General features: G+C 33.8%; 4 protein-coding genes and 1 long non-coding RNA gene across 6 annotated transcripts; 4 read left to right on the top strand and 1 right to left on the bottom strand.

Moving 5' to 3' along the window:
- Positions 1-615: 615 nt before the first annotated feature.
- On the top strand, positions 616-3,323 carry LOC114415622. Its single transcript, XM_028380404.1, has 6 exons — positions 616-1,447; positions 1,636-1,798; positions 1,883-2,059; positions 2,151-2,234; positions 2,362-2,443; positions 2,564-3,323. Exons 1-6 carry the CDS (start codon positions 1,059-1,061, stop codon positions 2,998-3,000), a joined length of 1,332 nt encoding a protein of 443 aa, XP_028236205.1. The 5' UTR covers positions 616-1,058; the 3' UTR covers positions 3,001-3,323.
- A 517-nt stretch (positions 3,324-3,840) lies between these two features.
- On the bottom strand, positions 3,841-4,458 carry LOC114414110. The gene is made up of 2 exons (XR_003667121.1): positions 4,255-4,458; positions 3,841-4,116 (listed from the first exon to the last, which is right to left on the bottom strand). It is a non-coding gene; the product is annotated as an uncharacterized LOC114414110 (long non-coding RNA).
- A 5,224-nt stretch (positions 4,459-9,682) lies between these two features.
- Positions 9,683-10,221, top strand: LOC114415621. The gene has a single exon (XM_028380403.1). It carries the CDS (start codon positions 9,908-9,910, stop codon positions 10,160-10,162), a length of 255 nt encoding a protein of 84 aa, XP_028236204.1. The 5' UTR covers positions 9,683-9,907; the 3' UTR covers positions 10,163-10,221.
- A 1,579-nt stretch (positions 10,222-11,800) lies between these two features.
- LOC114415620 (60S acidic ribosomal protein P1-like) lies at positions 11,801-13,418 on the top strand. The gene is made up of 3 exons (XM_028380402.1): positions 11,801-12,046; positions 12,151-12,360; positions 13,205-13,418. Exons 1-3 carry the CDS (start codon positions 11,978-11,980, stop codon positions 13,256-13,258), a joined length of 333 nt encoding a protein of 110 aa, XP_028236203.1. The 5' UTR covers positions 11,801-11,977; the 3' UTR covers positions 13,259-13,418.
- Positions 13,419-15,305: 1,887 nt separating this feature from the next.
- LOC114415619 (protein EMBRYO SAC DEVELOPMENT ARREST 30-like) lies at positions 15,306-23,920 on the top strand. Of its 2 annotated transcripts, none has more exons than XM_028380399.1 (11): positions 15,306-15,649; positions 16,546-16,783; positions 16,881-16,965; positions 18,978-19,048; positions 19,171-19,259; positions 19,363-19,606; positions 20,156-20,268; positions 20,564-20,654; positions 20,881-21,009; positions 22,094-22,647; positions 22,958-23,920. In XM_028380399.1, exons 2-11 carry the CDS (start codon positions 16,616-16,618, stop codon positions 23,403-23,405), a joined length of 1,992 nt encoding a protein of 663 aa, XP_028236200.1. In that variant the 5' UTR covers positions 15,306-15,649; positions 16,546-16,615; the 3' UTR covers positions 23,406-23,920. The 2 variants fall into 2 exon arrangements, with proteins under 2 accessions (XP_028236200.1, XP_028236201.1); XM_028380400.1 differs by lacking the exon at positions 15,306-15,649 and adding an exon at positions 15,680-16,102.
- The last annotated feature ends 530 nt before the right edge of the window (positions 23,921-24,450 follow it).

The following is a 24,450-nucleotide window of genomic DNA, read 5'->3' as shown; positions in this document are numbered from 1 at the left end:
AGCAGCATATGTTTAATTTCACCAATATAATGGTTAATTATATTTTTATTTTTTTGTCAAACAACTTATAGTGATTTTAGAACGTTAGAAAAATGTGTCACAAATGAAATATATGTTCTTATTTATTTATTTTATAATCAGGAGGTATTATCCTCCTCTCTTCAGATCGATTTATCTTTTAGATAAAATAACTTGATGTTTAAGTTAGAATTGAATCTCACACGTTAATTAAGAATTGTATGCCACTATTTAACATAGATACTTGATGGTATAAACAAAATATTTAACAAAAAATAATTTAAAGACAAAACTCCGTTAAATAAAAGTTCAGGTATGGAAAACAAAATTTGGAAAAAAAATTAAAGGACTAAAGACATAATTTATTTATTTTTCTTTATTGGCGGTAATGGGTAAAACTGTAAAAGTAAAGAGCAGATAGAAATGAGGAGTTCCTCCTCCCATGTGAAGAAGCATTAGATAATAAGAAATGCAAGAAAAACGAGTTCCCACAACGTGAAAAACAAGGCCTAGTCAAGACTCGGTAGCCTTAAAAAACCCAAAAACCCTGGCACCTTTGAATTGCCTCCATTCACTTTTCTGATTTCTTTATAAGTAGTATTTGCCTACAACGTTAGAGACTTCAAACTTGAAAACGTCACACTCCTTGGCCACCATTCTTTTTTATGTGGTGCTTCTGATTCCCCTTCACGCCCATTGGCTCTTCCAAAACACACTTATCCCTTTCCATCCACCAAACCAATACTCCCAAATCTCACAAACACCACCTCCATTGGCCCTATCACGCTACGCCGTCGTTTAGCACCTCCTTCTCCACCCTTCGTCTCTCAATCCACACACCCTCTTATCGTTTTTGTCCTTCTCTCCCTCTCGTTTTTCGCCAAATTTGTCTTCTTTTTGCACCTTCTCCCTGATTTTTCCTCGCCTCAAATAATATTCTGCGGCTCCTTCCCCCCCCCTTTAACTTTTCTGAGGAGCTGAACAGATTTTGGGGGTTCCTTTCTTCTTCTTTCATTATTATTATTCATACCCTCCTAGTTATGTTTTTTTCACAGTCTTTCTACGATTTGTTTGAGAACCCTGCAATATTGGGTTTGTGCTCAGTTATTGGAATGTTTTTTAGTCCTCTGTGGGTAACATTTTTCTTCGGTGTCATCGTTGGATGGTTGTGGAAACCGAAATGGGCGAGGTTGGGGAAAGAAAAATTGACGACTTCCCTCGCCAAGTCCTTAGATTTTGCCTCACCCTCCTCGGCTTCTTCACCATTAAAGTCTGCTCTAGTTTCTCCTATGAAGAGTTGTTCTTCGTCTCCTTGCCTTAATTCCATTAAAATGCTACCTCCAAACCTAGAATCTTTGCTCCTCAAAAAAGGGGTGGATAAAAAGGCTTCCTCATCATCCTCTCCCGTGAAATTTGCAAGTTCCGTCAGGTATTTTTGCGGTTATCTATTATTCTGTTGTTATTTGGATAATAACTTAAATAGTTGCTGCATAAATATAGGGTCTTTAAATCCATCTATTTGTTTTTATGCTTCCAGTAATGAAGTTGAGAAAATAAGATGGAGAAAAAAGTGGTATAAGCATGTAGTTTTAATTATCACTTTGTTTTGCCATGCAGTTCACCCAAATCCTGCGAGGAAACTTCTGATGCTGTGACAATAGCGGATTTACATCATCTATGGCAGCTTGTGGAGGAGAAAGATGGAGGTCTCCCTTGGATTCAGATGATGGATCGTTCTACCCCTACCATGAGTTACAAAGCATGGCGTAGAGAACCAAAGGTAAGATATTTGATTATTTGTAAAGTTTTGTTCTTTGGTAAAATCTTTTGGTTTTATTAATTTTTGTCTTGTTGATTTTGTTAGGATGGTCCTCCCCAATATAGAAGCAGCACTATTTTTGAAGATGCTACCCCTGAGATGGTGAGGGACTTGTTTTGGGATGACGAGTTCCGACCGAGATGGGATGACATGCTTGCAAGCTCTTCAATCATTGAAGAGTGTCCCACTACTGGTACTATGAAAGTGCAGTGGATACGGAAGGTGAATAACATTTTTAACTTGATTTAAGTGTATTTAATTAATTGGTGTCTTGGTTCAGTGTGCTAATGGATGCTAATTATCTGTGCAACAGTTTCCCTTTTTCTGTAAAGATAGAGAATACATAATTGGTCGGAGAATATGGGAATCTGGAAGGCATTACTATTGTGTGACCAAGGTATGAGAATCAAGTTCACTTTTTTTCTTCTGGAATATTTGAAGATGTTGATTGATAATGGTTATTTTTCCACTGTGTTATTACAGTGTTGTTCTTACCTTCTTTTTGTTTTTATTTTTTCTTTCAGGGAGTAAATTGTCCTTCAATGCCTAGAAAAGATAAACCTAGACGCGTTGATGTGTACTACTCTAGTTGGTGCATTAGAGCAGGTAAATTTTGATACCCTTGTTATTGAATTATCTATCTAACTTGTATATTAGATCACTTGCTTGGACTTGTCATGTTCTTCACTACTAGATTTGTGGCTGATATGATGTTTTTTTTAACAGTGGAATCAAATAGAGGTAATGGCCAGTTAACTGCCTGTGAAGTCTTGCTCTTCCATCATGAAGAAATGGGCATTCCATGGGAGATTGCAAAGCTTGGAGTAAGGAAAGGAATGTGGGGAACTGTTCAGAAGATTGAACCCGGTTTGCGAGCTTATCAAGAAGCAAGAGCTTCTGGTGCTGCACTCTCTCATTCAGCCTTTATGGCCCAAGTCAACACAAAAATAGGCCCTGAGTACTTGCAATCGATCGGGGGCGATGACAATTCAGCAGAGAATGAAAGTGTGGTTGCTTCAGAGAAACCACAGGGCGTGAACATACCCAAGATGCTAGTCATTGGTGGTGCTGTTGCTCTTGCTTGTAGTCTTGATAGGGGACTGGTGACAAAGTATCTTCTATTTGGTGTTGCTAGAAGATTTGCCAATATAGGTAAAAGATAGTTAAAAATAGAGGTGGAAGCAGCATTTTCTTGAATGCCATTCTTTTGGACGATCCACATTACCCTTTGTTGTAGTCGCGTTATTATTACCTGATGAAAATTTAGAGGCTCTATTGTGGACGAAATAAGTTATCAATTCAACAATAAACCAATGGAAATGAGAAAATCCCGGGTTGGTGGAGGGAGTAGGTGACGATTTTTTTTTTCTTGGACCATTGTAGTTGTTGGTCAGAGACTATAGAATTTCAAGCTGTGTATGGTTGTATAAACTCAGTAGCAATTAAAAAAGGAATACAACAAAAAAGTATTTTAGTTACGCGTTTATTCTTCCTCTATCGTACATTTTTCAGCTACTCCTCTTTTGTGTAATTCCTTTATCGGTTTATGAATTATCTATACCCCACATACTGTAACGGCAATAGTCTATTAATTTTTTCATCGGTTCCGATTTTTGGATTCTATTTGCAATGCTAGGAGCTAATGAGTATTTGGTTCTGCCAAGCGTCATCATCTTCTAAAGCACCGAGATATTGGTTGGATAATGTTTTCCTCTGATACATCATTTTCGGTGTGTTTAATGTATGTTTATACTAATTTAAGTTTTGAAAAAAAATCCAACTACAAAATGACAAGGTGGGATTTGTTATTTGAAGTTTTCAATAAATGATGAAAAAAACTGCCTCAGTTTTAAAATTTTAAAGAAAACAAAATAAACTAGGGATGCTTTTATCGCATATTAATTTTATGTTCCTCGTTTCTTTTTCATTATGTTTTACACGTGACATGTCAAGATATGATGCGTGTTTCACCGGTTACACTGTTAGTCAAAACTGTGGCCCTGTGATAAAAAAGAAATTGATATGATTTGAAGTAAAACGAAAAACAACAATGCGAGGTTATAGGAAGGAAATATGACATAATAACAAATATGTATAATCTACTATTCGTTCAGCACAAGGTACATACTGCCCCAGCAAATTCAATTCATCACCAAGGTTTCGAAACAATGTAAACCATCAAGCTGTGGCGCCAATTTTGGCTTTTGAAGGGTCTTCGCTCGTTCTTTCACTTCTGCTAGCATTTTTAGATTGGATACAGATGACCCTTGTTTGATTTCCTACAGAAAACATCTTGAACTTTAGCTATATGAAACAGTATATGGCTTTTTCTTACCTCGACATACCCCAATGTTGTTCAATGCTGAATTGCTGATATAAAACAAAACATGCATCAGGCATGATACAACCTTTCTTACCTTGACAAAGTTTCTGTCTATGAAATAAAATCCAACAGCAGCAGCAACGGCAGGCGCAGCTGCAAAAAAACTTCCCATGGCCATTGTTCCCCTTGAAAGATTAATTCTTGGATTGAACAAGTAGCTTTTCAGCAAGATAATAAGGCAAGGGTGGACCCAATGAAACAGAGAAGATACCTTGGTGATGACGAGAAGTAAACACTGGCCTATAAAGAGGGGAAACGGATAAAAAGCCAGTAAGGTTTGCCATTATTCTGTATTTCTGTTGTAATAAGCTTTTATTTTTCCCCCCAGTCGTTAAGAAACTACATTATTCCTTTGTTATTTCATCTGAGTTTTAGTCACCCAACCGCAAAGTAGATCCATTAATTGTCTCCTCTACTAAAATTGACTGGATCTGTAAAAATTTAAGATTTAAAGTAAATTTTGCACTTTCTGAAATAATTTTCTCAGTTAATATCTGATAGGAAAATACATGTGTACTTTTAATTAAGACTTTCACTTTAATGGAACAGCATGAGTGTGTGGAAAGAATCTACTCTCTTTTAATAAACTACTGTTATGCTGAGTAACATTGTTAGACTCACCACATGTTTTAGTTCTTGTAGGTCTTCATAATTTTGCCTTTTAAAAGACATCTGGCTAAGTTAGTTAAGGGAGAAAAGTATTAATAAACTGTTCTTGACGAATAGAACAATAGCCCGTAGTTGAAGCTAAGGGGTTAAAAGGGCCTAACAACTCCATGTGTGTGGTCTAGGCCCTTCATCTGGGGTCAATGTTATGCTTAAATCCTTTATATTGTTAGTCTCATTGCATTCGAGGTGTTGTCTGATTTTAATTCTTGTGAGTCCTTTTTAAAAAACATGTCAAATTAAGGAAGATAATGGTTATAAACAATCTCGACCTCCATTATTATTCAATGTGAGATTTTGGTGAGAAAGAACACTTTACATATTGATCATTCATTGTAACTTTAGACAACCGACTAACTGATCTAAAGCTATAACTTAGTGCACTTATCTACTAACTTCCATTGGAAATATAAGGTTGACTCCATAGTTAGAAAGGAAAAATTTAAGGGTGAAGGAAGAACGGGAGAGAAAATGATCATGAATTCGAATATCACTTAACATTTTTAGCAACACTAACAAATTAACATCCGACCGAAATAAAGAAATTTGTTAATTTCAATTGTAATAAACATATATGTCATATGTGCTAGATAATTTTCAAAAGTCCAAATAGATTGCATGGTAACAGGATAATACAAGAAAAATGTCAAATTATTTATTCGACTCATTTCATAAAACAAATTAAACCAGTCTATAAAAAAGTCAAAATTTAGGTGATTCAAACACCGTATTCTCAGCAGGGAGAAAATGCAATTTCCATTTTTCTTATTCTTCATTTCATCATGCTAATTTTATCAACCTCCGTTGAAATTATATATGGTCTGTGGCGTAAAATAAAAATGAAGAGTTTGATTAAAGGATTACGAAGTCATTGCTGCAAGCTCTGCTGAAAGAAGGCCACGTCATTGGTGTGTGAGAACCGCACAAATCACTTAGCTCCTACTCTTTGTATCCTCCACCGTCCCACAGACCAACATTTTTACAGAAAAAATGTTTTTCCTTCCTTTGTTGACTCTAATCAAGTATTGAATAATTATATCAAATATATAAGATTCACCTGTTGAAGTCATGGTCGGTTTTTATCATCTTGAAGGAGAGTGCAGTGGAGATCATTAAATCCAATGCTATGCATTTGAAACAGGCTAAGGTCGGTAATGGGAAAACAGGGACACACAATTTGGCAGCAATGAAATAACATGCACTACAAGCGTGGATATTTGGCCAAGTTAACTACTGAAAGAAAATCTGCACATGCTTCATATTTTGCTTACTTCTAACTTAAAATAGGTAATTGCCGACCAAATTAAATACTATTATCTGCTTAAGTTGTATTTCCTCTTCATGATGAGATGGTGGCTGCCACTAATTTGAGGTAGTCTGAATGGCTTGAATAGGAGAGATTTGTAGTAGGAGTACCCGTTAAAATCGTCAAGACACTCGTCTAGCTACTCTAGGTTGGGGATAGGTCCTGGGGAAAGTTATAGACACCTTTCCATAGTTTGTGTAGGGAGACTTCACTTAATTTCCTCTTAGTATTAGACTTTGGTATTTATCATGCACTTTTAGAGCTGAGACTCTTTAAGAATCTTTTCATTCTTTGGTTATGTATGAAAAGAAAAATGAAATCACTACAATTGAGGGCAATAATTTTTTTTTAATAGTTTTCCAGAATTGAGAAAGTAGAACGATGGGTGATGACAAATTTGGGAGAACCCACTAATTTAGGGCAACAATTTTAGGAAATCAAACCATTGTATTCACTAAGTACTAATAATAAGTACTAATAATAATTAATTGTGTTATTCTTTCATTTTAAGAGATCTTAATCAATTTAAAATATTAAATTATCTATTTTTCAGCATAATTAAAAAATTCAATCATTTATCAATGTTGAATCTTATTGGTCACTAATTTAATTAATGATTGTTAATGTTATTACAATATTACATTGGATTACTTATTTTGGGATTAATATTGGAATTTCCAAATAGTCTCACTCATATTAAGTTATTATTATCGATGGAATAAAATATATTGTAAATTTTCTTTCATCTTACAAACCAAGAAAAAATAATTTGTCCTTCTAAGTTTATCTAAAAGAAAATTTAAGAAAATCAAATAATAATAATAATAAAAAATTCATAAAATCAAATTATTTTCTTCAAAGATGAAAGAAAATTTATAAATTAATTTGTGCATAAGTTAATTTGAGTTTAAATTCGTATAATAAAAATAAAATATATTTTTTAAAGATGTTTAACTTATTATCAATAATTACTTCAAATCCATCCCTTAATCATTTACATTTTTCTGGTTTCTAATTTTTTTAGTCTCTCTCAAGTGTCAAATCTCAATTACCTTTGCTTGTCTGCACCTTCACCTAATTAACGACGCGCCATGCCCCTAGCTACGTCCATGGTCAATGATGGGTGGAATATCATGAAGTCCAGGGAAGATTTGTCAGTGTTCTTGTTAAGTCATGTGAACGCGAAGAAAAGACTAAGATCTTGGTTGAAGCTTTTGCTCAATCAAACACTTTGATTTTATTACTATACCTGGTTGCTATGGCTTTCATAGTACTCATTTGTTTTAAATTTTGATATAGTTAATTGTAAATATTTATTTGACCTTAAGCTAAACGATCTTTTAAACACGGTGATAGATCGAGACTGCTTGCTATTTGCTAGTATAAAAGAAATGCAATTACAAGAAGAGTATTACTATTTCAAATTTCGAGTTACAGGGAAACACAACTTGATCTATCGCGTACAGAACAAATAAATTGAATCGAATTGCCTATGATGTGATTAGGATCAAAGACGAAAGGAATCCATCTAACAGGGTACGATGGATTCAAAGCAGTGCAAGCCATCCAACTCCGGCGCAAACCTGGGCGGGTTTTGCTTGGGTCCTACGGGTGATGATCCATTCGAATCTTTTCTGGTGGTTTTCGACTCGGTGGAGGGAAAGGAAAATCTCCACTTCTGTCCATGCGCGATGTCGAAGTGGCTGAAGAGAGACATGAACATGTTGTGTTGTGAGGATTTGAATGAAAAAACTGGTGAAGGCGGTGGTGGTTGATTTGTTTGTTATTGTTTTGCTTAGGTTGTTGTGTCTGCGACGATATAATAACGATGATGATATGATGATTTATATTGGATTAGATGAATCAGAATCGGTGCAAAGAAAGAGTCGTGTCTTGAGAAACTTTTTTGGATTTTTCACCAAGTTTCTTCTTATCCGGTGGTTGGGTTGGGTGGACTCTGCTAGAAGTTTCTTTGCATTTGACGCGTAGTTCAATCATCATTTACTCGTTTAATCTTTCACCTTCGTCTGACTCGTGTAATAGTTACCCAACTTTGATTCCGATTGAGAGTTTTCGACAATTTTCTAGTTGACTCTTCTTCATACATGCTTGACCAATACCCCCCAAAAAAAAAATGCAAAATGCTACCAAAAAATACATGCTTGACCACCAACTATCTTTATATATTACTAGTACTATTACAACACATTGATAAAAATGTTATTATAAAAGGATAATTGTTTACTATTGATTGCTATTGGTGTAACTAGATTGTGTCTATGACTATTTAGGTGTAAAATATAATTTGTTTGATATCTAGATCAAATATTAGATTTTATATCTTTAATAACATTCAATTGGGTTATGATATTTCAGGAACGATTTTTTATAATTGACATAATCGTTATTGCAAGATCCTCGATGTGCATCCTAGACAGTTATGTCGTAACGTTGATGTAATTTTAGGATAAAGTCAAAGCGTCAGTCGTATTGATGGGATCTGTCACATGTGAACTAAGAATTGGTGAGCATATGACCTAGAGAATGTATAATCATTCAATCTCAAACACGATAACATAAGGAGACTACAAACAAATCATCACTTGATCCGTATATGATCAAGAGGATATATAGTCCTTCAGACAATAACAATAACAGATAAAAATTAAAAAAAAAATCATAACTCAATTCATAATTGTGAGGATATACAATTTCTTAGTCTTAACTTTGATATCATAGAAAAATTAAAAAATAATATTATTTGATTAATATAAGACTTAAAAGACTAAAATTACTCATCATGGACTTACTAATCATGAAAAACAATAAATGCCTTGGATAAATTTATTATTTATTAATTATTTTTTTCTTTTTTTAATCATAAATTTGTCTATCAAAATTTTATAACGTATTTTTTTATAAAGAGGGGAAATGGATAAAAAGCCATTAAGTTTGCAATATCTTGAACTTTGTGAAAGTTCAAATGAAAGGATCAGGAATTAGGAATATTTAACACAACAAGCATCCTTCATTCTATAGTTCTGTTGTAATCAGCCTTTTTTTTTTTTGTCGTCGTCGTTAAGAAGTTACATTATCCCATGTTATATCATCTGAATTTTTGTTAATACAACCGCACAGTAAATCTCCTAAAATTGAATGGATGTGTAATGCTTTTGTCAATTGACATCTTATAGTAAAAATAATGTACTTTTAATTATGACTTTTACTTTAATGGAACAAAAGCATGACTGTGTGGAATTAAGGATCTACACCAATAAAATGTTTTTTTTAAGAATACTCCAATAAAATGTTATTAACTTCGTTACCGTTCATTTAATTTTTATCATTGTGTACTTTGGACTCCTAACAATGCCATAGCTTAGGACACATCCGAATTCACGTGAGATAAATTTTAAAACTAAAATAGACTGCGTGATTATACGATTCAAGAAAATTGTTAAATTATCTAGTCAGTCCATTTGATAAAACCAATCTATAAAAATCCAAATTGAGGTAATTCAAAGACCCTATTCTCAGCTGGGAGATTGTAATTTCAATTTTTGTTATTCTTCATTTCATCTTTCGCGTACAGTACATAGCTTTCTCAACTACTAATTAAACTATTCAGTAAAAATAAATTGAATTGAATCGCGTATGATTTTTATGCCATCTGAATTGAGATTGGAGACTGAAGAAATCCATCTAGCAGGGTACAATGGATTCAAAGCAGTGTAACCCGTCCAACTCCGGCGCAAATCTGGGCCTCAAACGGGGCGGGTTTTGCTTGGATCCACCGGGTTGTGATAGATTGGAAACTTTTCTGGCGGTTTTGGACTCAGCGGAGGAGGAAGTGGCTTCTGTGTTGGGCTTCGAATTCGTGCTTTTTACTGGGAGCAAAGAAAAGCTCCAGTTCTGGGCCTGCGCGATCTCGAAGTGGCTGAAGATGGACATCATCGTGTTGTTGTGTTAAGGTGGTGGTTGATTAATGATTTGTGTGTTATTCGTGTCTGCAACGATACAATACCAATGACCAGTATTTATATTGAATTAGAAGAATTGGTGGAAAGAAAGAGTCGCGGACTTTGCCAGAAGTTTCTCTGCATTCACACGCTTTTTTGACTCGTAATGGTAGGCTTCAATTGAATTTTCCACAACTTTCTTGTTGACTCTTCTCCAATCTCCATACACGCTTGACCACCAACTATGTCATCTTCAATGAATAAAAAAATGTTGTTATAGGATAATTGTAGATCGACATATTGGTTATTGATCATCTAAGAGACTTCGATGAATTACTTTAAATTCATTATAAATTAACTTATGCATTAACAAAGTAAATATTTTTTATATAATTTAATAAAGAAAAAATGTTGTTATATATATATATATATATATATATATATATATATATATATATATATATATAATTTAATACTTTTAATAAAGAAAAAAAATTCTTTATAAAAAAAGTTATGCATTAACAAAGTAAATATTTTTTTATATTAATAAATAATCATTAAATTCTAAATTAATTGATTTTTATAATAATTACTTTAAATTCACATCAATAATAATTTTTTATTAATTGACATACAGATTAAAGTATTAAACTCTAATTTTATTTATTAAAACTCTTGTAATATCTTTATTTTTTTTATAATAGCATCTTTATTTTTTTAAGAAACGATTAAAATTCAAAACTATCAATATTCATCAAAGAAATTGATACTTCACTTTGAATCTTAATAACTTCAACAACTAGATTCTCTCTTTTCGATCCATTTTCTCTGATCCAAATCACAAATTGAATACATGGATATAAAGAATATGTAATTAAAAAATTCGAGTAAAAACTTGGCTCATAAAATTGTTTATAAACGTAAAGAGTTCTTACTTATCAAACAACAAGGAACTGTTGTTTATGGCAAAGGGAGAAAAGGGTGAGAACTTATGTTCACGACAAGAGAAAGGGAGAGTCGAGGTCCTTAGTGATGGCAATTCTTATTGCGTTTTTAGGGAATGCTTTTTTTATCAGTCTTTTTTACTGAATGTTTGAGCGTGAGATATTTTTTTGGGGGAATGTTTGAGTTTGAGATGCACTATGCTGATTCTTACTTGAGTGTTGAAAAAAAAAAAAAAACATTGGTTATACTTATTGAAAATCATATTGATTGGATTCTATTGCCATTCTTGAATTTTCGTTTCACTGTAAAAGAAACCCCCCTTAATTTTTTTGAAAAAAATGCGTAGGTGAAATATCAAATATGCGTTTACGAAATTTAACACTACCCGAAGTTTATCTCCGAAACCAAAAGATGGGAATTCTATTTTGAAAAACCTAAAGTCTGAAATAGAAATGTGTTGGAAGCACCTAGTTCTTCATGGTTGTGTTCCAACGAGAAGAAATATTATAAAGAAAAAGTACGAAAACATTTACATGTATGAGAGCCTGAGAGGAAGGAGTGTGCATGATTGGTGTGAGAAGAGGGATTGTTAAGATTGATAAAACTAAGGGCAATTTTGGAATAAAGATAAATCAAAAGGAAAAAGAGGAGCGTATAAAAGTAAAGTGAGGAGTGTGTTTAGCATTTGCGAATCAGAAGAAGAAATACCCAACCCAAATCAGTTTGAAGGCCTATTAACAGGTACCCAAACCAAATTGATGAAACCCTAACTAGCGTGAAACGACACTATATATTTGTCGTCCTCCTTTGGAAAACCCTAGACGGGTATCTCTTCTACGACGCAAGCAGCTTCTAGTTGTGTAATTTCTGCGTGGGCTGCAATGGATTCCGGTGTCCAGGGTTGCATCTTAGCCACTTTAATTCTCCACGACGAGGAAATTCCAGTCACCGTTAGTCCACTTTCTCCTTCTAACCATAATATTTTTCTTCATTCTTTATCCATTGATCGTAGATCTCAATTCCGCTGCTCCTTTTATGTTTCTTGTTTTTTCAGGCTGAGAAGATCAACGCTCTGTTGAAGGCCTCTAATGTCTCCGCCGAGTCATACTGGCCCAGCCTCTTCGCCAAGCTCGCCCAGAATAAGAACATCGAAGACCTCATTTTGAACGCCGGTGGTGGTGGTGGTGCCGCCGCTGCCGTTGCCGCTCCCGCCGCCGGTGGTGGTGCTGCCGCTGCAGCCGCACCCGCCGCCGAGGAAAAGAAGGTATTGATTATGAACCCTTTAAGAATGTTTTGTTTCTCGTTTGATGTTTCCGATTAATGTTTAGACATGGTCTTAGATGTGTGAATGTAATGCAAAATGTATGAACACAATCTTAGAAATCAACTCACGAATGCGTATGCTGCTGCAAGGCAGGGTGGAAAATAATTGCATCTTATAAAATTATGTTTGCAAACTTGAAAATAAGTTACATGCTATTAGGCTCTGATGATTTTTTGTTGCATAAATACTCTGCATTATCTATAAACCTGCAAATGCATAGTGTATTCTTTGGGCATTGTCATTTTTGTTGTATTGGGTTTCATCTGTTTTCCTTTATTATGTTGAAAGGGGCTTTTGATTTTTGTTACTGAGCATACTTATAGTTGCTCTACCAGGAATTTTGTGAAACTTGTAATTGGTTATTTTTTACTGGTAAAGTTGGCTAGTAGGGACTTGTATATTATTTCTCAAGGTGATTTGAATTAAATGCTTTTGTCCATAATTGCTTATTTGAGCAAAAATATAATATAAATTGGAACGATTTAATTTGAGTTTTGAGTAATAGGATGTTTTTTTTTATATATAGACTTCTGAATAATGAATGGCCAGAAAACAGTAAGAATGTTTGACGTAACTTTATTCTGTGTGAAGTTCAGCTATTGTTCTTCTACCATTATTTTGTATACTGGGATTGAATGTCTTGTGTTAGCAGCATGCACTGCCCAGTCATTTATATTGCTTCTAGTGTTGTGTACCTCTTTTCATCTTGTCTTGCCAGCCTTCTATTTGTTATTTATGCATGGCTTCTGTAATGTATTTTGTACCTTTCAATTTGTGTTTGCAGGAAGAAGTGAAGGAAGAAAGTGACGATGACATGGGTTTCGGCTTGTTTGATTAGGTCTTTTTTATATAGTTGTAGCCAGATTTTGAGTCTTTGAATTGAAAACTTGTTTTGTTCTATAAAATTTTTATTGAAGAGATTCTTAGCCAATCGACTATCACAATTGTTGAATTTTGTTGGTTTTTTAATATATTTGTGGTAACTAAATTTCTTATTATTCACCGGTTTATTTTCATATTCTAATTGTCACAAAATATAGGGATGTATCTACAAGAATTAGTCTGTAAAAAATTATGCCAATGACATTTCTCGAACACCAGTTAATTTTTGTTGGAATATTTCTCAGGCGGGTTTTACTATTGGCCATGAATCCAATAAAATGTTAAGTGGCGTAGGTGTAATTTTCTTCTTTCATTTTAATCTTTTCAAACCAAACCTAAATTCTTGCCCCCGGTCCGATGCTGGCCCGTTTGACGATTTTGTTTAGTAGAAATTCAGTTGAACTAGGGCGTGATTTGTATCGAGGTTTTGACTAAAACCAATAAGCGATGGCAAGTTGGTGTTTTGAAATCCGGTGATTTTTAGTGATCGAGACTAGAAAGGAGCAATTAACAGGTTGATTATCCCTAGGCAACAGTTTCTTAGTTTGATTAACGTTCTAGAGGAAGAAAGAAGTTGTAGCTATAAACGAGTAGAAGTGGGATTTTATAATTTGGCAAACTTTACATGAATTTGAAACTTGTATCACGAGTATCTTACCCTGTAAAGACAATTGAAATAGCTACATTCCCAAATGGATATACTGTTGGTCCTAAGTTTTTGAAAGGAATTGGATATGGTTGAGTCTTTTTCAAGGAAGGGACTTCCTTAAGGAGCATTGGAAATGTTTAGCTGGGGATAGAAAATCAATAGATCCTTGGAGAGACAATGTTCTTTCCACATATTTGAATGTATGCTTGGTTTAAATAAGCAATTTCAAACACACATTAAGTGATTAATTGTACTATTGAATCATTAAACATTGAATTAATGTCTCATGTAATTCATTACTAATTCAGTTTTTAACTCAGTTTTAAATGTTCCGCCGTTTTCACCAAAAAAAAAATGTTCAACCTTCGTGAAATATCCATGGGACAGAAAATGATGATCAACACCCTGCATGACTAGATATAGAATCGAGTACATAAATGATAAATGCACATTTAGATACCATGCCTTTAATATTAAAAGATCGAATGCCATCTATAGCTTTACAAGCCAAATTTGACCTTTTGTTTAATATAATTTAATTATTGTGTTTTCATATAAAACAATAAACAAACGGGAACCAGCTCAACTACTTTTCTTTTTGGAATTTTGTTAAGCGTTGTGTTATTGAATTTATCTAATTGTAGAATTTATCATGTTTCTCAGATTCATTATCATGATATGATGCTCAATTTGATTCCTATGTTTTAGATTTATTCATCCATTCATTCTTATTTTAACAAAGTTGACCAGGTTTGATATAGATCATTCACCAACTTAAAATTTAATCGGAAATCGGAAATTACAGACCGACGCCAACTCAGTAAGCTAACCTAACTTTACAAGAGCCTTTTTTTAAATCCCTACCAAGACATTTATTTCATTAAAAATTGAATGGTACAAAAGTTCACTAACCACTTCTCTCTCTATATTTTTAATTAAAATAACATTTGTAACGTGTTTGCATTAATTAACCTTATATTAGAGTAATTTATAATTAAAAAAAATTGTGGGAGAATTTTTCTCTAAGACACAAACCTATTTTAAATAAAAAAAAGATTATTTTATTTTAATATTCTGCTTCCAAACATCTCATAGAAGGAAGCTGCCTATGATTTATTCATGTTTTTTTATTATTATTTTTCCTTACATGCTTAAATGAAAATTTTTATCTTATATTTGGAATGAGAGAAAAAGGTGAAAAGAAAACAAATTAAATTGAAATTGAAAGGAAAATAAAAGGAAAAAAAATTGAATTTTTATTTTTATAAGTCAACTTTTCATTGTTTTTTCTTTTCATTTTCTTTTAATCCAAACAAAAAAAAAAATTATATGTTATTCTTGTTTTTCTTTCCTTGGTGCCAAACATACCATGAGATTAGTGTTGTTGAAGTTAACACTTGAGATGAGGGGAGGGAAGAGTACGGGTGAATCAATCGATGTGATACCGTGAGTGATTTTGGATTTGGATCCACAGAGCAAAACAAAAATCCATATTCCACATTCAAACAAACCACCCTTTCGGCCTTACCCTTGCCCCAAACAACAAGCTATCCTCTTCCTCACAGTCACGATAAACAGTGAAATCCGAATCTCGATTGAGCTGAGACGCCCAACGCTACGCTACTACTTGCTGTCTGGGTGGCTGCTTTCGCTCGCTTCCAAATTCTCTTCCTCACCGACACTGATTCGAATTTGCTGGTTCGCTTTCGAATCCATACTCAATTATCTCGTTGCTCGATGCCAAATGCATGTGCTGACCTTCTGATCCAACATTCAATTTCTGTATCCATTTTTTTTATGCCTTTATTTGTTGTTTTCCTGCACTTACTGTGTTTGCATGTTTGTCTCTGCCCTCCGAAATGCTGCTTCGGTTCTCATTTTGTGTCGTCGGTGATTACATTGGAGGAATCCATGGTCGTTCGCCTTGGATGTCGTGCGTTTGTTATGATCTGACTAGTTTAACTATCTGTCTTTTGAGTAACATCGTAATTTTAATTTATTTTTTAAAATAAATTTGTTAACAGTTGAAAGTTACTACCTAATTGCTGTCATTTGCTGCACAGTTAAAAAAATTTAATGTGATGCTGCAACATGAGTAATTCCTGGTATTGATCCTAATGTCGGTCAGATTGGGATTACTACAATGAAAAGGTTGTTATTTAAGGATACAATTATACCTAGGCCTTGTTTTGAATCAACTTCTCGATGAGTGATGAGTGCTTATAATACGAGAAGAAAATAAGAAGGTAAAATGAGTTGAGCTTCTCTCCTAAAGTAAAATCAAGTAATCAACTTATGCACTTAAGTTTTTTTGGAGAAGTTAAAATGTATATAATTAATTTGTTTATGGGAGAAACTCAATTTTTTTTACCTTCTTATTTTCTTTTCTTTAAAGTGGTTATGAGTCATGAGGAAGTTTACTTAAACAGGTCTAAATAAAGTTTTTATGGAGATTGGCAATTGAGTTGAGGTACAGTGTACACGGATGGGAGGCATTCTTCTTGGTTGTTGTACTTGTCAACTATGACTCTATCTATGAGCACTGTGCTGCATACTTTTTTGATGAACCAATTTATTTGTACACTTTCTTGTAGATTGATGTCGCAACTATTTAGTTCAAAGTCGGCTGGTGCAGGATTGGTGATGTAGACTCACTGAGCCAAGATGCCATTCTTAACTAAGATAAAATGGGTTGTTCTTTCTGTAGTCACTTTATCTCTGGCATCTATCATCATTCATCTATCTTTGACAAAGTTGTGGGCTGTTAACATAGTGCAGTATAAAGCACTACCTAGTCTTCCTGAAGAATTTGGATCTGTGTTGGGTAGACAGGTTAGTTTTTAATATTTATGTATTTGCTTCTTGTGTTTGGTCATGTGTTTTGGGTTTCACTCAAGTTTTTTGATTTTATTTGCTTGAAATGTTACAGGTTATAAAGAATAAGAAGCTATGGGGTTCCATTGAGTCTTTGGAAACATTACAGCCTAATGCAAATGCTAGAAGCAATTATTCTGGTAATAATTTAGCTCAAATTTCTTAACTCATTATGTGGGAGATATGAGAAGAATGGAAATGTGCAATTTAGATTTGTAGTTAAGTCATAAGTGGGTAGGACCGTGTATGACTTAAACTTTGTTGAAGTGTAATTGTGTAAATATTTTACCTCATTATGACTTCTTTTTTTTCCCACTTCCATATATCAGTTACTAAGGTATTATCTAGTAAACAGATTATAGATTATGGGAATCTCTGCTCCATGTGGTATTGGAGGCAATTATTTTTTCAAAAATATTACTTTCATATATTAAAAGTTCTTTGAAGATTTTGATTATAATCTAGTTTGAAACATTTTCCATTTGAGCGTTATTGAAGTGGTGTTGGGAGTAAAATTAAATTTTGTTGGGAATGCATAATTTGAAGAGGTAGCCTTGGTCACCAATGATGTCAGGATAAATTTGTTGATTGAAGATTTGTCATTGACAATAATTTGTCGATTGAAGATTTGTTGTAGACAGTAAATGATCAATCAAGTACTTGAGATTGATTGGATAAATTAACAGTCATACTTTGTGTGGTTTCCAGTTGATGGAGCCAATTTAGTGGGTTTGTCAATTCTTGACAATTTTGCCAACAAGAGAAAGTACATGGGTGACTTTGCAAACTAAATCTATCAATTGGAGATTTGCTGCTGACGGTGAAGTATAATGCTAAGACAATTAATTTGATAAGCCGACGATCATAGAGAAAACTGTCAGTGTAAAAGGGTAGTTGTGATGTAGTTATTGTAGCAAGTACATGAGCAAATTGATCTGGCCAATAGAATCAAATAATGTTTGCTCCATCGATGTTTCATATTTCCATTGATAAGAAATTAGAATGGCAGTTTTGGTGGGGTAATGCCAACACAAAGACTATCAAAGCTATAGGTGTCATGTCAAGGATGTTACAAGTGGGTGATGGTTACCAGATCAAATCTTAAGTAGTGGGTTACAGCTACCAAAGAATTCAAATTAGAGAAGGTTTCTGCAGATTGTGGTCCTTCATTTAATGCCTGCTAAAATCCAGTTATTTAAAATTTTGTATTTTGAATTCAAATTTGTAAATTATTGTGAAGACTTGAAGTGATTATTTATTATGTCTATAAATGGCACTTAGGATGCTGAACTTGGGGCTGGCATTTTGTGGAACACTCCCTCAGATTCATATTTTCTAGGATTTCAAGGAGTTAGCTTGTCTTGCATTTTACATTTCCTTTAAATTTACATTTTCATCAATGCAATTTAAATTTAAATTCCCTTACATTCATGACATTTTTATCATTCTGGCACTTGGGTTTCTCATTTATGCACATTTACTATTTCTTACCATTTTGTTTCTTTTTTTTTTTTAATTTCAAAGAATATTTTCTTGCTTGCAACTTTATTTTTTAACACTCCTTATGTTTCTCATATTTTACTTTCATCACATATTTAAACGCTTTCTCTTTCTCTTTTCAAGTCCATTTACTTCCTTCACTTTATTTTTTTAATGCTGAGTTTCATGTTAAATTTCATTTCCCTATCATATATTTAAGTTTTTTAGTTTTATCAATCTACATTTTCTCTATCAACCCATCTCTTCACCATTTTATATCAAACATTTTCTTCACCTTCTTGTCCAAAATATGGTTTTTCAATGTCAAAGGCTTTGTATAACTTATACCTCACAAGGCCACAACACAGATTTTGTTGGTGTAAGAATCTTAATCTCTGACAAAATTTCACCACAAACTAGTTGGCAATTCCAGTGGTGACAATAAAAAAATTCTCTTTGACAAATTTCACTGCCATTCAATAGAGAAGTAAGGATTTGTGAAATAGCCTTGAGTTGACTATAATGTACATAATTGAGCATGAGCTAATATTAAATTGGCAATTTTGATATTTAGCAAAATTTTAACAGAAATAATATATTTCTTCATTTTTCTTACATGTTGTTTTCACCCTGTCCATGTTCTACATCAAGTTTGTGTTTCTTTTCTTTGCAGTTCCAAAGGAGCAGAGCAATGGTTTCATATATGCAAAAGTTTTTGGTGGGTTTGCAAAGATAAGATCATCGGTATGATCAATCAGACGTGTATAAGTCTTTTGTTTTATTGTTTTTTTTTTTTGGGGGGGGGGGGGGGGTTGCAAAATTATTTTCCATCACTGTTTTTAACAACAGTATTCTTGTTTTTATAGATCCCCGATCTTGTTGCTATTTCTAGAATTTTAAATGCTACTCTTGTCATTCCTGAATTTCAAGAAAGTACTCGCTCAAAAGGAATTAGGTATGTACTGCAAGGTTTCTGCTGCCATTGTGCATTACACTATTAATATTTTCTTACTGTGATGCATACATACAATTTTATTTGTTTTTGAAATTTTATTCAGCTCAAAGTTCAAGAGTTTTTCCTATCTTTATAACGAGGAGCAGTTCATAACATTTCTCAAAAATGACGTAATCATTGCAAAGAGCCTGCCAGAAAGTTTGATGGAAAGGAGAAGAAGAAATGAAATTCCTACATTTAAGCCCACAAGTTCAGCTTCTCTAAACTTTTACATCGAAGAAATTTTACCAAAGCTAAAGAAATCAAAGGTTATCGGATTAATTATTGCCGATGGTGGAGCTCTGCAGGTATTTCAGTATTACTAATTAAATTGTCAATTAAAGTTTATGTCATTGTTGCAACCTTGTAGATGCCATTGAGACATCTGTCATCAGTAATTTTCAGATACCAAAATATTTGTCTATACTCTATATAGAAGAAAGTTAGTGAATTATGTCATTTTTTAATGTTATCAAAGTACTTTGTTTTAGAACTTTGAAGCTTTGTGGTAACTTTGAGATCTTATCATGGCCCGCCTTTTTTGTGTATGTGCTTATTACTTTACCTGTCATGGACTTTGGACTTCATGCATATACTTTATCAGCTTAGCTTCATTCTCAAACAAACCAGAAAAGTCTGGACAAGTTAACAAATGCACATAAGAAGTGAAGGACATAAATTTTTATTGAGTGCTTCTTTGAGTTGTATTTGCTGTCCCAAGGGCATTGCTTCTTTAGTATGTGATGCTTTCAGTTTCTTAGATACAATTATTTTCATTCTTTCACTTTTTGTTAGAGCATGTGTATTTTTGACCAAGTTGCTAGAGTTAAACTTGAGAATGATATACATTTCTGCAGTCAATACTCCCACTTAGCATGGCTGAGATTCAGAGGCTAAGATGCAGGGTTGCTTTCCATGCCCTGCAATTTCGTCCAGAAATTCAAACGCTTGGCCGTCGGATGGTTCACAAGTATGTATACCTTTGGGTTGAACAAGTTGATCTGCATTTGCTTTGTTTCCATGTAGATTACTCCCTTGTTTTTCTTGGCACTGCCAACTTTGGTGGGTCTTTAAAATGTGTGATTCTACATGTTCCTGTTTTCCAAAATAAGATGATCATGTGGTTTCTTAGAAATTATAGGGTTTAGCTTGCCGGTACAGTGTTACATGGATTTTCTCTATGGTGGTCATTTTCTGCCCATAAGTCACAACTCACTAATGTTTTCTGGAGTTGATGTATAAGTGATTTCTGCTTTCTTTTTAAGGTTAAGAGCATTGGGGCAACCATTCTTGGCATTCCATCCTGGCTTATTGAGAGAAACCTTGGCATACAATGGTTGTGCAGAACTTTTTCAGGTTTGCTCTGTATTTCTCTTTTGTATCATTGCCTAGAGTTATTGGAGAATATTATTCTGCTTCTACAGTGTATATAAAGTTCATTTCTTAATTCTTTTAATAAGTATTATTGGGTACATCAGAAATTGGTAATATATGAGTTGGGTCATCCATGTTCAGCTTTTCTCTCCCCCTCCATTTTTTCTTTTCTTTCTTTGGTTATTTTGTAAAGGTTTTGTTTTGTTAGGATGTACACACTGAACTCATTCAACATCGAAGGTCTCAAATGATAAAGGAAGGAATTCTTAAGGATGAATTGAATGTGGATTCACACTTGCGAAGAGAAAAAGGTCTATGTCCGATCATGCCTGAAGAGGTATGCTAAATTTTACTATAGGGTTTCCTGGTTAATGAAGTGGTTGTGATGCTATTGTCAGTTATAATTGCTGCTACTTCGAAGAGTTTTATTATAAATGGACTTTTGCATTTGGGAACAATAATCAAAGTAATCTTGATTGCATTTTTACTGATCCTGGATGGATGCCATGTGTTAGCATATGTATAGAGTGATTCTACTAATATACATCCAAAATATATATATTTTCCCCTGAAACTGTTGGGTTGGGACTAATTTCTTAATATAATATTTGGCTTCAATTGTAAAAGATGAACATCATTTGGACAGTTCCAAAAAACAGGATATTCAATTTGTTTAAAGTAGATATCAGCAGTAATGGGTGAGTGGAGTCCATTTCATTACGGTTTTCACATACATTTAAGAGGAAGTCGTGGATCATTCTATAAAAAGTACATAAATTTTTTTTGTTCTAATTAATGCTCAAGCTCCTACTATTGTTATAATAAACCCTTCTATTTACTGTTAAAAAGAGTTTAAGGATTAATTGGGATGAGCTGTCAATACCCAAGACATCTACTTGCAAAAGACACCCAGTTTAAGATGGTTATATTTGCTTACCTATAATAACTTAATCCCAAGTTAACTGAAGGGTCTATTATAAGTTTATAACAATAGTAAGAGTTTAAAGATTAACTGGTACAAGGTGAAAGTTTGAGGTGCCTATTTGTAAAAGACAAAGTTTAGAGTATTCGTATACTCTTTTCCCTAATTTAAATAACAAAAGCCTGTTTAATATTGTTATTTCTGAATTTTGAATGATGAATACATTAAGAATAGACCATTATAATTTACACAGTTACAGAATCTAGTTATATATGATTGAGTTCTATTTAGCTGTAGAGCAACTGTTCAAGATGTCAATGGCTCCCAGCTGTTATGTGGGATCTCAGCCTCTGCCGAGGGCAACTGATTTTACAATTGCTATGTAGTACAAGTATTTTGGAAACATTGTTTCCAGTTTTGTGGATAAATATGGATTGTCTTTTAGAACTTCAAAATGCTACTATGTAGAGGTTTTATTTTTTGTTTTAACTTGTTGTAGGTTGGCATTCTCCTTCGAGTAATGGGTTATCCTGCCAAAACAATCATTTATCTGGCTGGCTCTGAATTATTTGGTGGTCAACGTGCTTTAATTCCTTTGCGTTCCATGTTCATCAATACTCTGGATCGCACTTCCTTGTGCAGTGAGAAAGAGTTGTCTGATTTGGTTGGACCTGAAACACCTCTTCCTGTAAATAGTTTTCGACCACCTCCCACAAAAAGTGAGAAAGAACTCAAAGAAGAATGGAAGAAGGCTGGTCCTCGGCCTCGACCCCTTCCCCCACCTCCAGGCAGACCAATTTACCAGCATGAAAAAGAAGGTTGGTATGCTTGGATCACTGAGACCCCTACAGAACCTGATCCTTCCCCTATGGATCTGAGGATGAAAGCACACAGGTTACTTTGGGATGCGCTTGATTACATTGTTTCTTTGGAAGCAGATGCCTTCTTTCCTGGATTTAACAATGATGGTAGTGGATGGCCAGATTTTTCAAGCCTTGTCATGGGGCATCGACTGTACGAGACAGCTTCTTTTAGAACATACCGACCAGACAGGTAAAAAACACATCCTGAATTAAACTTTTGTAGATTTCCAGTCTTTGTTCCTTGCATTAAGGCAAATAATCAAATGTTTGCATGAGATGCCCTCTTTTTAACATGTGCATTTTGGATGTTGTAATCCTTTACCTGAATCGTGTGTCAACTGATTCCTTGAGAATTGCATGTGTATTTCAAAACTTCTTAGCATGCTACTCAATTGAAAATGATGTGTGTGTTTAATCAGTAGTTGAAATTTCTCTTTTGAAGTTATATTTCCCAAAATTTTACATTTTATTATGACACTACTGTATCTGGTCTTTCACAGGAAAGTTGTTGCGGAACTTTTCAACACGACTCGTGAAAATCTGTACCATCCTAAGCATAATTGGACGATTTTAGTACAGGAACATCTTAACAAAAGTTTGACTGAAGAAGGCCTCATAAGGCAATCTCTTTTGTCAAAACCTGCAATGTTCCTTTCACATCCATTTCCAGAATGTTCCTGTAGAATAGCTTCAACCAAGGCTACTAATCATGTCAAAGGTGAGAATGGCCAGGTTCTATATGGAGGTGAAGATATATGCCCCAAATGGATGCAACATGCTAATGACGCAGGTAAATTGGAGAAAGAAGGCGTCAAATCCCAAGATGAAGGGCTGGCAGACTATGAAAGTAATGATTTTGTTGATGAATCTGAATCTGACAAAAATGGTAGCAAAACCAGTCAGACTCCACTCTGGGATCAAGATGAGGAAATGGATCCAAATGACTAAGAGGGGATGTGCATATCTAGTCTACAGTTATACATCATCCATTTTTTCCATAATTTGTGAGGGCATAGGTTATAAAAACTTGTCACAGTCCTACCTTTGCTGAGCGTATATGGGTATTCAAATCTATTCTTTCATTAAATTTGGGTTATATTTTCAAGGACAAAGGGAGCATTTTTCTTTTTCTTTTTCACTTTATACTTACCACTTCCCGCGGAATTTTTGTTGTAACATACACACACAAAAAAAGAGAGAAAAAGGATCAGCCGTCTGGTTAATTGGAGCACAACAGATGAAGATTTTGTGTCTAGAGTTTATACATGGTTGTAGGCCAATTGTTTGTTTTGTACAATACTAAATATCTCCATTTTTAAAGTTATGTGGATACAAAATTGTAGCGGTCTGCTTACCTGGGACATTCCTTGCCCTTCAACAAAACTGTTGGCGTGTTGTTGGCTTGGATATTTACTGGGCACTGAGCAGGCAATAAATGAGTAGAAAGCGACGTTCAATGGATACAAAGCTTGTGGTGATTACTCGATACCACTTCGTAGAAGCTTTTCTTTTTTTGATAGGGCCACTTCATACAAGCTAAGAAGGAAACAAAGAAACAAGTCAAGAAAATATCAAAATTCCTGCAAAATTCTTAACAATAAAACTAAGGGTGTTTTTTTTGTGTATATATATTTTGGCTAAATTACTAGTTTTGTCCTCTAATTTATTTTAGAAATTCGATTTGGTCTTTTAATTATATTATTTTTAAAATAGATTTAATTAAGTCATTTTGTCCAAATTGAGGTTAACGTTAATGTAATGGACACGTGTCACTTTTATACTTTTACTCTAATAATAGTATAAACTGTATTGGAAAGAGTACGTTAAAAAGTGTACTACAAGCCTTCCTCAAAAGTAAATAATAGTGTTCTTTTTCTTATAATCTTTATCCATCTAACAACCACTAATTTTCCTTGTGTATCAATCAGTTTCTATATGTTATAATTTATAAAAGTATGAATAAATTTTAGCTTAAGAATTATCAAGTATATAA

Source organism: Glycine soja, chromosome 6 (assembly GCF_004193775.1).
Source record: "Glycine soja cultivar W05 chromosome 6, ASM419377v2, whole genome shotgun sequence".
NCBI lineage: Eukaryota > Viridiplantae > Streptophyta > Magnoliopsida > Fabales > Fabaceae > Glycine > Glycine soja.
The sequence above is the reverse complement of the archived record's forward strand: the minus strand, read 5'-3'. Positions and strand labels throughout refer to the sequence as shown.

Bases quoted from the DNA above. Each gene is read 5' to 3' on its own strand.
- LOC114415620 (XM_028380402.1), top strand. From the start codon at position 11,978: ATGGATTCCGGTGTCCAGGGTTGCATCTTAGCCACTTTAATTCTCCAC. The intron at 12,047-12,150 runs GTTAGTCCACTT...TTGTTTTTTCAG, and splicing joins ACGAGGAAATTCCAGTCACC to GCTGAGAAGATCAACGCTCT. The intron at 12,361-13,204 runs GTATTGATTATG...TTGTGTTTGCAG, and splicing joins CCGCCGCCGAGGAAAAGAAG to GAAGAAGTGAAGGAAGAAAG.
- LOC114415621 (XM_028380403.1), top strand. From the start codon at position 9,908: ATGGATTCAAAGCAGTGTAACCCGTCCAACTCCGGCGCAAATCTGGGC.
- LOC114415622 (XM_028380404.1), top strand. From the start codon at position 1,059: ATGTTTTTTTCACAGTCTTTCTACGATTTGTTTGAGAACCCTGCAATA. The intron at 1,799-1,882 runs GTAAGATATTTG...TGATTTTGTTAG, and splicing joins CATGGCGTAGAGAACCAAAG to GATGGTCCTCCCCAATATAG. The intron at 2,060-2,150 runs GTGAATAACATT...TCTGTGCAACAG, and splicing joins AAGTGCAGTGGATACGGAAG to TTTCCCTTTTTCTGTAAAGA.
- LOC114415619 (XM_028380399.1), top strand. From the start codon at position 16,616: ATGCCATTCTTAACTAAGATAAAATGGGTTGTTCTTTCTGTAGTCACT. The intron at 16,784-16,880 runs GTTAGTTTTTAA...GAAATGTTACAG, and splicing joins GATCTGTGTTGGGTAGACAG to GTTATAAAGAATAAGAAGCT. The intron at 19,049-19,170 runs GTATGATCAATC...TTGTTTTTATAG, and splicing joins TTGCAAAGATAAGATCATCG to ATCCCCGATCTTGTTGCTAT.